Source organism: Morone saxatilis, unplaced genomic scaffold, assembly GCF_004916995.1.
Source record: "Morone saxatilis isolate NCDOM2014 unplaced genomic scaffold, NCSU_SB_2.0 Contig15, whole genome shotgun sequence".
NCBI lineage: Eukaryota > Metazoa > Chordata > Actinopteri > Moronidae > Morone > Morone saxatilis.
Genome location: NW_023339707.1, coordinates 17,245,187 through 17,258,868, shown reverse-complemented (window position 1 = coordinate 17,258,868; position 13,682 = coordinate 17,245,187). Strand labels below are relative to the sequence as shown.

At 42.0% G+C, this 13,682-nt stretch overlaps 3 protein-coding genes across 4 annotated transcripts in view; 2 read left to right on the top strand and 1 right to left on the bottom strand.

The window, feature by feature from the left end:
* The window catches only part of qars1 (glutaminyl-tRNA synthetase 1), a 7,857-nt gene extending 4,135 nt beyond the window's left edge, over positions 1–3,722 (top strand). The window contains exons 16-23 of the mRNA XM_035657058.1: positions 735–822; positions 926–1,072; positions 1,195–1,296; positions 1,407–1,499; positions 1,776–1,903; positions 1,993–2,059; positions 2,894–3,019; positions 3,157–3,722. Of these exons, the coding sequence (XP_035512951.1) occupies positions 735–822; positions 926–1,072; positions 1,195–1,296; positions 1,407–1,499; positions 1,776–1,903; positions 1,993–2,059; positions 2,894–3,019; positions 3,157–3,207 (802 nt within the window). The 3' untranslated portion in view covers positions 3,208–3,722. The remainder of the gene's footprint in view (positions 1–734; positions 823–925; positions 1,073–1,194; positions 1,297–1,406; positions 1,500–1,775; positions 1,904–1,992; positions 2,060–2,893; positions 3,020–3,156) is intronic.
* A 922-nt stretch (positions 3,723–4,644) lies between these two features.
* Positions 4,645–11,864, top strand: LOC118324632 (glutamine-rich protein 1-like). 2 transcript variants are annotated; one of them, XM_035657056.1, is made up of 12 exons: positions 4,645–4,861; positions 5,585–5,873; positions 5,963–6,058; positions 6,158–6,298; positions 6,396–7,172; positions 7,297–7,474; positions 7,589–7,743; positions 7,859–7,973; positions 8,160–8,268; positions 9,034–9,182; positions 9,283–9,373; positions 10,755–11,864. In XM_035657056.1, the coding sequence occupies exons 2-12, from the start codon at positions 5,619–5,621 to the stop codon at positions 10,939–10,941; spliced, it is 2,253 nt and encodes a 750-aa protein (XP_035512949.1). In that variant the 5' UTR covers positions 4,645–4,861; positions 5,585–5,618; the 3' UTR covers positions 10,942–11,864. The 2 variants fall into 2 exon arrangements, with proteins under 2 accessions (XP_035512949.1, XP_035512948.1); XM_035657055.1 differs by having other exon boundaries at positions 6,396–7,184.
* Positions 11,865–12,624: 760 nt separating this feature from the next.
* LOC118323871 (receptor-type tyrosine-protein phosphatase V-like) overlaps positions 12,625–13,682 on the bottom strand; it is a 2,823-nt gene continuing 1,765 nt past the window's right edge. The window contains exons 7-8 of the mRNA XM_035655929.1: positions 12,987–13,048; positions 12,625–12,859 (exon numbers count right to left, since the gene is read on the bottom strand). Coding sequence (XP_035511822.1) covers positions 12,625–12,859; positions 12,987–13,048 — 297 coding nt within the window. The remainder of the gene's footprint in view (positions 12,860–12,986; positions 13,049–13,682) is intronic.

Genomic DNA, 13,682 nt, shown 5'->3' with positions numbered 1-13,682 from the left:
CTGTTTGTCAAAGCAGAGTTCAGAGTCGAGAATGACACCCAGGTTTCTGGCATAGGGTTTGACAGAAGGGGTGAGGTAACCTAAGTGGTCTAATGTTACCCTATATAAAAATGATCCCTGTGAGTTTCATGCAGTGTGGTGTATGTGGTGGCAGATATTGTGAGTTGAGGTGTCGGCAGAGAAGAAGTTGGATCTGTGCATCCCTACCTTCTACTTTTTTAGCGGTGCACCCCTTATGTAAATCAATATTACATTAAAGTCTAAAAGGTTGGATGGGGGCAACATGTACGCAACACTTTTAGCAAAGCACAAGTCTGAATTGAACAGTGTGCCTTCTTCAGAGCTAAGAGGAAAAAAACAGATACGCAAGGGCCTACTAACTGTATTATATAGATTATTTTAATTACATTGCAAAAGCATGTGGCTCTTCCATTAAATGTCCTGTAAATGAGCTGTAAGTAAAATTTACATAAAGGTAACCTATGTCTGAGTGACACAAAGAGCTTGATGAATTCCATGTCTGAAAAGGGCTTAAGTCCTCCCAAGTTTATAAAAAGCTATTACCACTTATAACACAGATCTCTTGCAGTGGACAGACAAGTTAAACATCATGGATGAATTCAAACCATATATACTTCTCACTGGGGTTTGCTGGGCAGCATTTTGACCGCAGGTTCTTATGTGCTGTTTTCATGCTACACATAGTTTGTTAACTATATCTCTCCTAATTACAGGGACTGGGACGATCCCCGTCTCTTCACTTTGACCGCGCTGAGGAGAAGAGGTTTCCCACCAGAAGCAATTAACAACTTTTGTGCACGGGTATGCAATCTGGCTAGAAGGATGAATAGGTGGATGGAGAAAGGAGTAATTACATGTATGAGGGTGGTGCTGTTGTGTGATAATATGTTACATGTGTTGGCAGGTCGGAGTCACAGTTTCCCAGACAACGACAGAGCCCCACCTTCTGGAGTCGTGTGTCAGGGACGTGCTGAATGACTCTGCACCCAGAGTCATGGCTGTGCTGGAACCGCTCAAAGTCACCATAACTAACCTTCCAGAGAACTCAAAGGTTTTTGCATGACTTACAAATACACAAAGATTAGACATTAAACAGCTCCCTGAGGACTTGTAATATCCGGTATATTCTGTCTTTGAACTAAATCTTCCTTCCGTCGTCCTCTTTTGTCTCAGTCAGATGTACAAGTACCAGACTTCCCTGCCAACGAGGCCAAAGGCAGCCACGTGGTTCCATTCACACGTACAATCTTCATTGAACAGAGTGACTTCAGAGAGGTTAGAGAGAGAACAACCCAAATAGTTACCCTCACAGTAGCAGACTTTATTTGCCCAATTTTTGGATTGTGTACAAAACATGATGATGATGGACTCCTCTCCTTTTGCAGGTGATGGAGAAGGGCTACAAGCGTCTGACCCCTGAGCAGCCTGTGGGTCTAAGGCATGCTGGGTATATCATCTCTGTGCAGAAGGTCATCAAGGTAAGATGTTTCAAGGTGCAGTCCCATCCCTTCTTCTCGGCTGTTTTATTTGACCATGCAGTTAAAAATTATATAAACAAACAATGTTTCCTGAATGAGAGATCAGTCTGGCCCCCTCTCGTAAACCGGCTGAACCCTGCAGAGCCTAATCATTTCACTCGTTAAAATTCAATCTGATTGAACTTTTCTGTCTTCACTTTAGTTAAGTAGTATTTTACGTACCATCTGGTCCATGTCCTCACCACATGTCCTTCTGGTTTTTACTCTGTTTCCCAGGATGCTCAGGGTAAAGTGGTAGAACTGGAGGTGACCTGTTGCAAGTCTGATACTGCAGAGAAACCAAAGGCTTTCATCCACTGGGTCAGCCAGCCATTGCTGTGTGAAGTGCGCCTTTATGAAAGACTGTAAGTCCCAAAAATCACTCACTGTCATTCACAACCAATGCTCCATGTAGAAAACTCACTTTACCAAAACGTCTCATCTATCTTTTTAGATTTCTGCACAAACATCCAGAGGATCCAGCTGAAGTACCCAGTGGCTTCCTGAGTGACATCAATCCTGTGAGTACTTCTGCACTCCAGTGACAGGAGGCTTGTTTGGATAAACTGAGATGTTTCAATGGGCGTAGTGATTGTTTAAAGTTTATATATACAAAATGAATTTGCCACTGGATGTCGCACTAGAGCACCAGCATCTCAGACCAAAACAATGTGATAGAAACAAAATAAAACTCACCATAACTGTCATTTCCAACAATCACCAATGCTGGTTTGGTCAAAATAAACCCATAACTCTCAGAGTTAGATGTGAAAGCAGTGTAAGCTAACGTTAATCCTTGGGACAAATGTGCTATCAAAGTACGTCCATTAAAAGAGCTTGCTTTTGACACTGATAGGCTCACATTATTCTAAATGTCTGGAAGGATCACAACACTACTAGAAACAGCTGCTATATCACTATCGCTCACAAGTCCATAGACAAAAATGCTAATTTTAACTCTCCTATCATTGTAACTTCATTTAAAGTGGATATAAACAAAATAAAACTCACTAGAGTCTTTGTTTGTCTTTCCACTGTTCCAACTTTTCTTTGGTCAAAATAAATCCTTAATTCACTCAGGTAGACAAGAAAAACAGCAGTTTCAGTCGCTCTACTCAGCTGCACACAGAGCAGATTGGCTATGTAGACAAACCACAGAAAGGCTGCGACAGCAACACATGGATCAAGATGGAGTGTCACGTCATTCTCTTCTCAGAACACCATGACGCCAATATATATTTATAAATATTAGCAAAGAGTTGATTGCTGCTATATGAATGTTTTAAATCTCATATATATATATATATATATCTCATATATATATATAAAACTTTTATATGTATTTCTTTCTTTAGCATTCCATGAAGACGATCAGCAGTGCCTTAGTGGATATCTCCGTCAAGGGAGCAAAGGTTTTTGACAAATTCCAGTTTGAGAGAGTTGGCTACTTCTCTTTGGACCCTGACAGCACTGCAGACAAGGTAACTGTTGTGTTTTATATTACAAATGGTTACTGATAAAAGCTTCTATTTTTAGTTCAGTTGAGTTTTGGTAATCTACTCTGGTGTAAATACATTTTGGATGTGAAGTGTAACTCCTAATCTTTCTTTCTCTGCAGCTTGTCTTCAACAGGACAGTCACCCTCAAAGAAGACCCGGGGAAGATCTAATTGACTGAGATCAAGCCGCACTTCCTGCTTCCCATGAGCCCACAGATACATGTCCAAATTGTTTGCATCACTGAAGGTGTAACATCAGCAAGGGCACAGACTGCTTATGCTGAGACTGACTCAAATCAGATACTGTAATGATTACACGTCCATGTTCATAAGAGAATTGTGGCCAGCAGAATTACTGCAGTATCACTTTGCTCAGACGCAAGCTTGGTCAGTCAGTGTCAGAGTCCGCTTGATTCTTTTTCTATAGCCGCTGCAATAATAATTCACTTACAGTGTTTCCTCTTTGTTGAATGTATGCAACGGTGATCATTGTTCAACGAGGACCTCTTGTATGCTAATATGGGCTCTAAGCTGGTGTTGCACAGAGGAGATGCTTTCAAATGCCATACATGACTTTCTAACAAAGGTGGTGAGTCACTGCCAAACCATGTGTTTTTTTTTAAGACTCAGGGGGGTTCATGTGTGTCCTTTTAACAGGAGACGAGAATAAATATTCCTCAAAAAAACATGTGCAATGTCTCTTGTTTTTGAAGCTGATGTCAATAATCTTCACTTACTGATATTTTAATATCAGGATGAAATGTTAAACTTAGTATATGATGATGTTTTTGGCTATGAGTATTGCTGTGATCACACAATATTCAACATGGGTGGGGGGTGACAGTAATTGGGAATTTGTATATGTGATGACATAATCGGGAAAGGTAATCACTGATGATTTCAGTAAGAGAAGTCTTGCTTAACTATAATGCAACCTCTAAGACTGAGCTATCTAATGTTATTTTTAAAAAGCACACAATCTCAGACTTTTTTTGCATTAGTTGCTTTGCCTGATTTTGCAGTTGTGTTAAGCAACTTAAAAAACATTATTGAACCAAGACTGATATCATCTCTAAGTGGATGGCGTGCATTGGTGCATAAAAAAATACATTTAGATTTGAAGGAAAAATAAAAGAAATAATCTTTATGGTGCAAAACAGCTTTGACCTTAATGGATATTAATCTGTGTAAGAAAAATACTCCTCCAGGTTTCCCAATAATAAGCCATAGAAAGTTAAAGTTAATACTCAAGCAGGTAATTTGGTCCAAACAGAAAGCAGTGTGGAAAATGCACACCACGCTGAAGTGATAGTGCGTGGGAATTAACCCTCAACTGCCCAGAGCTCCGTGAGCACCACCCAAATATTCAGCGCATCTCTGCGGAACTACCTTAAAAGATTCAGAAGCCAGTGAACCACTAGGAGCCTCTGTCTGGTATAACAGGGTTTTAAGGTGGTCTGACATCTAGCTGATCTAGCCGACTACTCTGCCTGTGTGTGTCGCCTTTAACAGTCTATTCTGCGACCGTCTGTTATCGCGATATTACGCGCTGGAAATACCGCGACAGCACGACAGAGTTACAAATCGCTCGCTTATTGGTCTGGAGGCAGTGTTGTAAGATGGCGCCCAGCGAAATATGAGTGGTTTAGAAAAGGGAAAAATACAGCTAGCCATCTAACGAAAACCAGGAAAAACAAAGAGCAAAACAGCCCCAGAAAAACGTCAGAAGCACCTCGCTTCCCTGCTCGCTGGAAGAGGAGCGACGTTTCGAGGGTAGAGAAGCGGTTGTGGGCGACTCGAGCCTCGGCCCGGTTGAGGAAGAGAGGTAGCCAACGCGCCTGCTAGCTTTGGAGATAACAGAAAGGAAAAAAAAAAAAAATCCAGCTAGAAAGTCGGTGTAACGTTAGTGACAGGAGAGCTGCCCCACTTCCCGCTGCTTTCTGTCGATGTATGCCGTGTTGTTGTTTTGGCACCTGGTGGCCTCCGTACGCTTTGCCAAAACACCACTGAGACAGGCTCTTATTTTGCAAACAACACGCGGCTAGTTAGCCTGTCCACCTGGCTACAACCTAGCTCGTTGTGTAATCAGCTGTTAGATGGGCTGTCGTAGAGCCGCTGCACCATGCTCACAATAGTTACTTCATTGATTTGTGGAACTTGCATCACCCCCCCCCATTATGCAGCAGTTTCCATCGCTGCTTTGAATACTGCATCGGATTTGGAAAGTGGCCGCGCTTTTGTCCCTGCTCGTACACACTCAGCTAGGATTAACCCTTTCCTATTATCATCCGCCTGTCTGTGTTGCCACCGGACAGTGATCTGTAGGTCCGTTTGTAAACACTGTAGCCTTTTAGCTGAGCCTTTTGAGCTCCTTTTTAATTGTTACTTCACAACCATGTCGCCGTTGCTTTTCAAAATGCGTTTGAGTTGTTTTAATGTTAGCAGTTTTGACAGGGTTACTGGAATGTGATCCATGGCCATTCTTTGTTGACATACATAAAGCGTGTACCTATACAGCCAATCCTAAATGAATCGCACCTTTCCTCAGGTCCCCGCTACAGAAGAAGACACTGTCAGCAGCAATGAATAACTCCCTGGATGGTACAGGCTCCTACGAAGAGCTTGTGAGGCAGAAGGCTCGGAGCATCCCTCAGCATCGCATGAAGGAGTTCCTGGAGTCCTTGGCAAGCAAGGGTCCAGATGCCCTGCAGGAGTTCAGCCAGCAAAGTGGAGATACTACGACTACCACCACCACTATGGTCTACCAACAAGAGGCTAACTGTATCTACACGGACAGCACAGAAGTGGCAGGGTCATTGTTGGAACTGGCTTGTCCGGTAAATCTGCGCACTGAGCGGTCACATACCTCTTTAGAAGCTCTGTCTTTAAAATGAAGCTTTCTGACGGATGCTGTCTTCTGATGCAGGTGCAGGTGCAGGTCCAGCCACAGCAGCAACAGATACAGGAGTCCACGTCTCAGCAGCAGTCTGTACAACAGAATACAGAGCAGCAGATAGTGCAGGTCTGTACCTTTTGTGTTGTGTTTTTAATAATATAACCTGTTCATTTTAATCCTCGGTCCACTAAATTTCTCTTTATATCTCTAAATCTCTATTTTCAGGTGCAGATCCAGGGCCAGCAGCAAGGTCAGATGCTGGGTCAGGTCCTCCAAGTGCCCTCTGGTTCCCATCAACAGCTTCAAGGTGTGACTACAGCACAGCTAATTCAGCCTGGGGAACTCACGGAGGAGCAGCACCAACAGGTACACATGGACATCATCATGGCAGAATTGCAAATGTTGTCATTAGCCAGAGTTTAAATTTAGTTACCAGTTATCATCTCTCTCCCATGTGTTTTAGCTGCAAGCCCAGTTGGTGGCAGCTGTTGCAGGAGGACAACAGATCCAAATCCAGACAGTGGGGGCCCTTTCTCCCACCCAGCAGCAGGACAGTGGTGAGAGGAGGGTACTGGGAACCACCGTTGCCACATCTCAGGGTGCAGGTGTCCTCCAGCCAGCCAAGAAGCGTAAGGTTGACTTGCCCATCACTGTGTCCTATGCCCTGCCTGGTCAGCAAGTAGCCACAGTCCTCGCTATCCCTCAGGGACAGGGGCAGCAGCAAAGTTACGTGTCCCTGCGGCCAGACCTCCTAACTGTGGACAGCTCCCACCTTTACAGCGCTACGGGCACTATCACCAGTCCCACAGGGGAGACCTGGACAATCCCTGTCTATTCAGCTCCCGCTGGTTCTGGAGGCCGTGAGCAGGTCACACACATTGCCATCCCACAGGAGGCCTATGGAACAGTGCAGGTTGCGGGGACAAACACTACAACAATGACTACAATGCCAACACAAGTTACTGTTGAAAATGACAAGCTGAAAATCCCTGCCAGTCAAAGTCAGACAGCGCAGGCTGTTTCCAGCATAACAAGCTCTGGGGGAATGGGAGGCCAAGAAGAAGTGGTGCACACGCTAGCCGCAAACACACTGTTCCCTGCCCAGCTGATGAATGGAAACATCCACATCCCAGTGGCAGTGCAGGGCTACTCCAACGCTACACAGTCTCTAATTTGGGATCCACAGCAGCAGGTGCTGCACACACAGGGGCTGTCAGGGCAGGACGCCCAACAGCTACAGGTACTTACACAGGTGTTGAGCTTTTCTCTTTTTTTTTTATCATAGCCAGATATACATATAGACATGCATTTATTTTATTTTTTTATTACACGCTAACAGTGTTGGTGTGTTTGTGTCCATGCAGGGTCAGACAGTGGTAGCCGAGGTAGATGGCCAAGGCCAGCAGCAAGTGCAGGTGCAGGAGCTGCTGCTGCCTGCCACTCTGAAGCCAGAGGAGGGGCTGGACGTGTGGCGGCTTTGGGCTCAGCGGAAAAACGCAGAAATGGACAAATCAGACACAAATAAGCTGGCCCCAATTGGCCGTAAGTGCATATACGTAATGTTTATTTTGTGCATCAACAACGGAACACTATATGTGTTTGCCATTGACTCTTTTCTGTTTTCATCTATCAACTCAATCTCTGTGTGTGTTTTAGGGCGCCAGGCGCTGCGTTTTCAGGAGGACTTGGTGTCATGTGCAGTGGCAGAGCTCTGCATGGGTCTCTCTTTGATGACAACAGAGGCTCGGGGGCTGGAAGGCGAGTCCTATGAGGCTGATGTTCTCTACTATGTATTTCTGTGCATACAAAAAGTAAGTTCGCTATGCCCACAAACACACAGATTCTTCGTTCAACATCTGTTGCTACGATTTTGATGTGGGAAGGCAGTTTGAGTGCATCTTTGTTTCCTACAATTTTCCCCTGCAGTATCTGTTTGATAATGGTCGTGTGGATGACGTTTTCTCAGATCAGTACTACACTCGCTTCGCTCACAGTCTGCACCAGATCTTAGAGCCATGGAGACCATCTATTCATCCACTAGGTGAGTTGACAAAAGTTGTTTTCCAAACTTGCAACGTGTTCCTCTGTAATCAACTTCATGTTTTGTCAACTAATTTTCTCAAATAAATGGTGCGATAGTGAATAAACAGACCTACCACGTTATGTTGCTTGCCCGATATTATAAACTGCCAGGTCTTTATAATCTGCACTTTACCTCCTCTACCAGGTTATGTTATCCCCAGCCATGTAACAGAGGAGATGTTGTGGGAATGTAAACAGCTGGGAGCTCATTCTCCCTCGACGCTGCTCACAACTCTAATGTTCTTCAACACCAAGTGAGTGGCACCATTTTTCCCCATGCAACGTTTACTTCTATAGTTTATTACTATGGTGCTGAAACGTGGTAATATTTTCCATCATATACCTCTGTACACAAATACTCATCTACAATAGAATCCTGACCCACTAGGCATCAGCAAAAGACAAAGGTCCTAAAAAAGTCTGAATTTTAGGGCTTTAAAAAGTCTTCAGTTCGATTTCGACAGGTCTCAAATATGATTGGATTATGAAGTTAAATGGTAAATGGATTGGCTTGTTCAGCGTCTGGCCACTTCAAGCGCTTTTACACTACATGCCACATTCACCCATTCACACACATTCAAACAGTGATGGCAAAGACTATCACAAACAGCTGCTCAGTCTTCCACATTCATACATCGATGCCCAGTTTTCCAGTTACACCAGTGATAATGCCCAAATTCACAGCCTACGGGATTTCACTTGAATGAGGTGAAAGCAACCGTCTTCCCATCCCCAATCATTGTGCTTCAGAATAAACCAAAGCACATGTCTATCTTTTCACTGCAACTCTGCATCAAAATTAAGTGAATTATTACTTTAAAGACTTTTATTTTCCTTCATATTCTTCATACTTTTTTGTTTGAGTGAATGTGAAATGAGTTTTTGATTGCTTTCATAATGGTCCTATAAAGAAACTTGTGAAAACAAATAGACACTGCTGTTGTTATTCTGTATCTTCTACTATTCAACACGCACTGATCAAATCAGTCAATTTATACACTGTATATCTTTTTAATAAGGTATTTTCACCTGAAGACAGTGGATCAGCATCTAAAAGTGGCCTTTTCCAAGGTGCTGAGACACACCAGGAAGAGTCCCAACAACCCCAAAGACAAGAGCACCAGCATCCGATACCTAAAGTCAACAGAGAGGTTCATAGGACAGAAAGGTACGAGTGCAACATGGATTGAGTTTTTGCTGTCGTGCCTGAGAGAAAACCCTATTTTAAGAAAAAGAAATTATATTGTTTCTATGTTTTTCTTGTTCAGTCACAGATGACATGTACTCAGAGCAGCTGGAGGACCCAGAGAACCCTCTGCGATGCCCCATCAAGCTCTACGATTTCTACCTCTTCAAATGGTAAATATTACAGCCGTTAGGATGACAAGGGATATTGGTTAAAGTGGAAATACATTTTCATCGGGACTGTAAAACATGTTTGCATGGTTTTTATTTAATAAAACATTGCATATATTTATGAAACAGTATACTTTGTCAGAGGACAACTGGTAAAAATGCTTCTTTGTGCTACCATGTAGTGTTTTTCTCTCAGGCCAGGGTTAGGTTTATCAATTCATCATGATGAGTGTCATGAGTTTCTCTTTTGAGGTGCTGCTGCTACTTAATAAAACGCTTGTGTTTATGTTATTGACATGGGATGTGGAGTACATGCTGCACTCAGTGTTCAAGTGATTAAACTTGTGAAAAGACTGTTGCTAGGTAACTGAGAAAAACGCGGATGCCGTATAACTCTCCTCTCTAAAACGCTGAATGATTTTGATGTTTTCTGCCTCCTTATATGCCCAGGAACAAAGGCAACTAACTTCTTTTGGCCTTTTGTTGTTTATAAAAATGTCAGCAGCCTTCACAACTTGTGATAAGGGAGAAGGCTACTATAAAAATAGATGCTACAAAGTGAGTGGTTTAACATTTATTTTGTTATCCCAAAGGGAAATTTGCAGTGTTGGCACAAAATCGAACATAATCATATTTAATATATTTAGTCTACAATTGGCAGGTACCCAACATCAGTGATGGTATAAGCGATGTTGTAGACACAGGCAGAAGGAAAAACAATACAGAAATAAACAGGACATAATACTACACAGCACCTTGCAGTGCTTACACAAGTGCAAGAATTTGCCCAGATGTAAACACAACTGATCTTCAAAGATTTTTATAAGCACCATGGTCTTAATTTAGTTTTTGTTTTAGTCCTCTCATGTATTTAATGTAACATTTTATTCAACAACTTACATTTTAAGACTTTGGGACATGACAGACATATGTTAGTTAGAGTTGAAACAACTTAACAGAAAATTAATCAGCTATTTTGATAATTGTTAATTTTTCAAGCAAAAATGCTAGACATTCACTAGTTATTTTCCATTGTGAAAACTTGCTGCTTTTGAATGTTAAACAGGGAATATAACCCACAGATGTATCCTTAATAAAAAATAATTGTTGCAGCCCTGAGGAAACAATGCTCGACACAAGAAGAATGAGCCTGGTTTTAAAAAGAAAATAAAAAAAATACTGAATTTTCCTTTAAGTTCACTATTTTTCACTCAGGCATTAAATGGCAGAGGCATTTAATATGAAAGCACACCATCCACTAATCCTCTCCCTCAGTTACAGAAAAAGAGAATTTAATTAAATTGGATTGTATGCTGAGGAAGGCTAAAACTGTATCTGTTACTGTGTACCCTAACAATGTGCTCACACTGTGTTTCTCTGTCAGTCCGCAGAGCGCTAAAGGTCGCAACGACACCTTCTACCTGACACCAGAGCCCGTGGTGGCTCCGAACAGCCCCATCTGGTACTCAACTCAACCAATCCCAAAAGAACAGCTGGAGCAGATGCTTGCCCGAATCCTCGTCGTCCGCGAAATCCAGGAAGCCATTAACATGTCAGAGGGCGTGCACTAGTTGGACCGGAGGAGGACAATAAATGGACTAGACTCTTCCTCTTTCTCTTCACCCAGCCTTTTGATTGCTCATTATCAGTAGTTTTCTATTCTCTCACACCCTCTTGTGGTCTTTAAGGGTGGCATGTATATGTTTATATTCATTATGTGTCAGCATATCTTACACACAAGGACTGTACATACACATACAACCAATACAGATAATAATTTGTCTTACCGAGGCAATCTCTCGACCTACCACGTGTTTTTATTCTTTTTGTTTGGCCAAAGGATGTAGTGTCTAATCTTTTTATTGGACCTGAACTCTAATTTAAATGTTATTTTAACTGTTGGTTCTCCTTACCAATAGTCTGGAACAATTGTTAATTTTCTTTCCCGTTTTTCTTTTAATCTGTAATATATTTCATATATATTTTCACTGGGGTTGGCCTGTGCTATGCTGCTTTTCATAGACATCCCTCTTCATTGCGTCTGCCTTGGTCACGGTTAAGTCCCACAGTGAATACCTCACTGGTATTAAGACTGCATTAAGTAGCCAAACATAGGCTAAAAGCTAATTTTTCAAGTTGTGTGAATTCTCCCTCTTTCTTTGTATTTCACTCTCGTCTGTCCTGAGCTGAGATCACTTGGAAACACCCCTAACTCTGGAGATGACTCGCTTGTTGGTGGATGCTGCTTGGGCTGTAGCACCCTCTGTTGGACTAGCTCAGCAGCAACGATTCATCAGGACATGGACATGGACATTATTGCAATACAGTGTCGCCACTCAGCCCGCAGCCACTAGCACTTACAGACGGAGGGCGAAGGATGCTGATTGCTGCTGGATCCTCCTTACTCTCTTCTGTCCATCACCAACCCCAAAAGTCACCTGGAGAGGGATCTGTTGTATCATACATGTTTATTACATGACAGATGAAAGACTTTAAAAAAAAAAAAAAAAGTGGGTAGCCCTTAATGTTCTATAATGTATAATACTCATAGCTCCTTCATGTACTGTAATGGGTTTCAGTCATCTAAGGAGAATGGCAGTGCCTGTGTGTTTTTGAAACATGACCTTTTTTGTACAGCCACTATACCATGTGTCTGCCTTTCTAGCAAGTCTGCTATCAATTCTGCACATGCATCCTTAAGTACTGATTGCATTGTGTGATATAAAATGATGCACAATGATTTTTTCAAAAAAGAAAAACCCTAAATAAAAGTCATCCCACAACATCACTTCATCAGTAATGGAGGCAAACAAAGGGCAAAGAAACAATGAATTGTTCAAATATATTTGGTAGTACACTGTCCACATTTTGGATTAACAGGATTCTAAGTATTACCCCTAGCATTGTCTGCACGCACAGGTGGCAGCCTCATCATTGTTGTTATGAATCTCACACTAAGTAATCCACAGTAGAGGAACAGGTTTGACCTGAACAGCTGGTTCTTTCCTTAATATTCCTTTATGGCAACAATACAAACTGCTGCGTCTGTTTATTTTTCTTTTTAACTAGCACTTATTTGCATGTTGTCAGGCCAGTTTTCTGCCTGCAGGGCCTGTTGTCATACAGCATACACTGCATTATTTCTACAGTTTTTCCCCTTCTTTCTCAGGTGCTGTATGAGGGCTTTTTTGTTTTTACTACCCACCGGCAGTGTCTTGCTTGTTTTTGTATTATCGGCTTGACAGTATTTGAGCTCAGGAGGTGTGTGAGCCTGAATTAAACAGTGATGAGGAAGGCAGAATCCTCCTCAATAGGTTCCCAGGGTGTAAAATCTGCTGCAATGTGTTCTGTTGTTGGTCTGACGGAGGTGTCTGTCGATACTGGTGATGTCTCCTCCTCCCTGCTCGGTTCCCCCGTGCTGAGGAGCTGTGGGGTCGATCTTGAATGTGGTGGTTAATATCTGAACTGGCTCCCTGAGTTTGTTGGCTGCTGGGATAGAGAAGACGCCTAATTAAAATGTCATCATACTTTACAATGAATAATAATATGCTGCCTGTGCTGAAATTGAATTTGATGTGTGTTGGTGCTCATTGGGAGTTTATTTCTGTATTCTCACCATGCTGAGGTTCCTCCACTGAGCCAATGTAGCAGACACTGATGAACAAATATGTACTGCTCCTGAACACACACAGTAGAATGAGGAGGTAATTAGGATGCTTCATCTTATTCATATCAGACAGTAAAGCACACAGTGTTTATGTGATGAGATGACAGATTTATACAGGTATGTATTTAAATACACTTAATACTACTGTCCAAAGAGGTATATGGTAAATTTAACTCAATATTAATTGCAATAATATAGTATACCAAGCAGTGGTAGAAAACACAGTTATTAAAGAATGATTATGGGGTATTGTACTCCTTGAGTACTACTTTCTACTTGCGTCTTTACTATATTTCACAGGAAAATAATCTATGATTAAATTAGCTTATGATGAGCATGTTTTGGTGCATTGTTATACAGTACATCCAAGAAATAGTTTGACATTTTAGATAATACTTTGATTATTTTTTAAGATGAGAATACTAATACAACTCTTATAATCGTCCATTAAATATAAGTCTACTTCCAGCCAATTAGCTTAGCATGCCTAACGGCTGTGCTTGCACTTTTTTTTAAGGCTGTTATCTCGAAATCACAAGGCAATTATTTTGTTATCTCAAGAAGACAAGCTTTGATATCACGAGATAATGAGAACCGAATCTGAACATTGCAGTGATCTTTGAGCTAATTTAATAAATCTCAATC

Excerpts from the sequence above, each read along its gene's own strand:
- LOC118324632 (XM_035657055.1), top strand. The coding sequence starts at position 5,619 with ATGAATAACTCCCTGGATGGTACAGGCTCCTACGAAGAGCTTGTGAGG. Across the intron at positions 6,299-6,395 it reads CGGAGGAGCAGCACCAACAG|CTGCAAGCCCAGTTGGTGGC; the intron begins GTACACATGGAC and ends CATGTGTTTTAG. Across the intron at positions 8,269-9,033 it reads CTAATGTTCTTCAACACCAA|GTATTTTCACCTGAAGACAG; the intron begins GTGAGTGGCACC and ends CTTTTTAATAAG.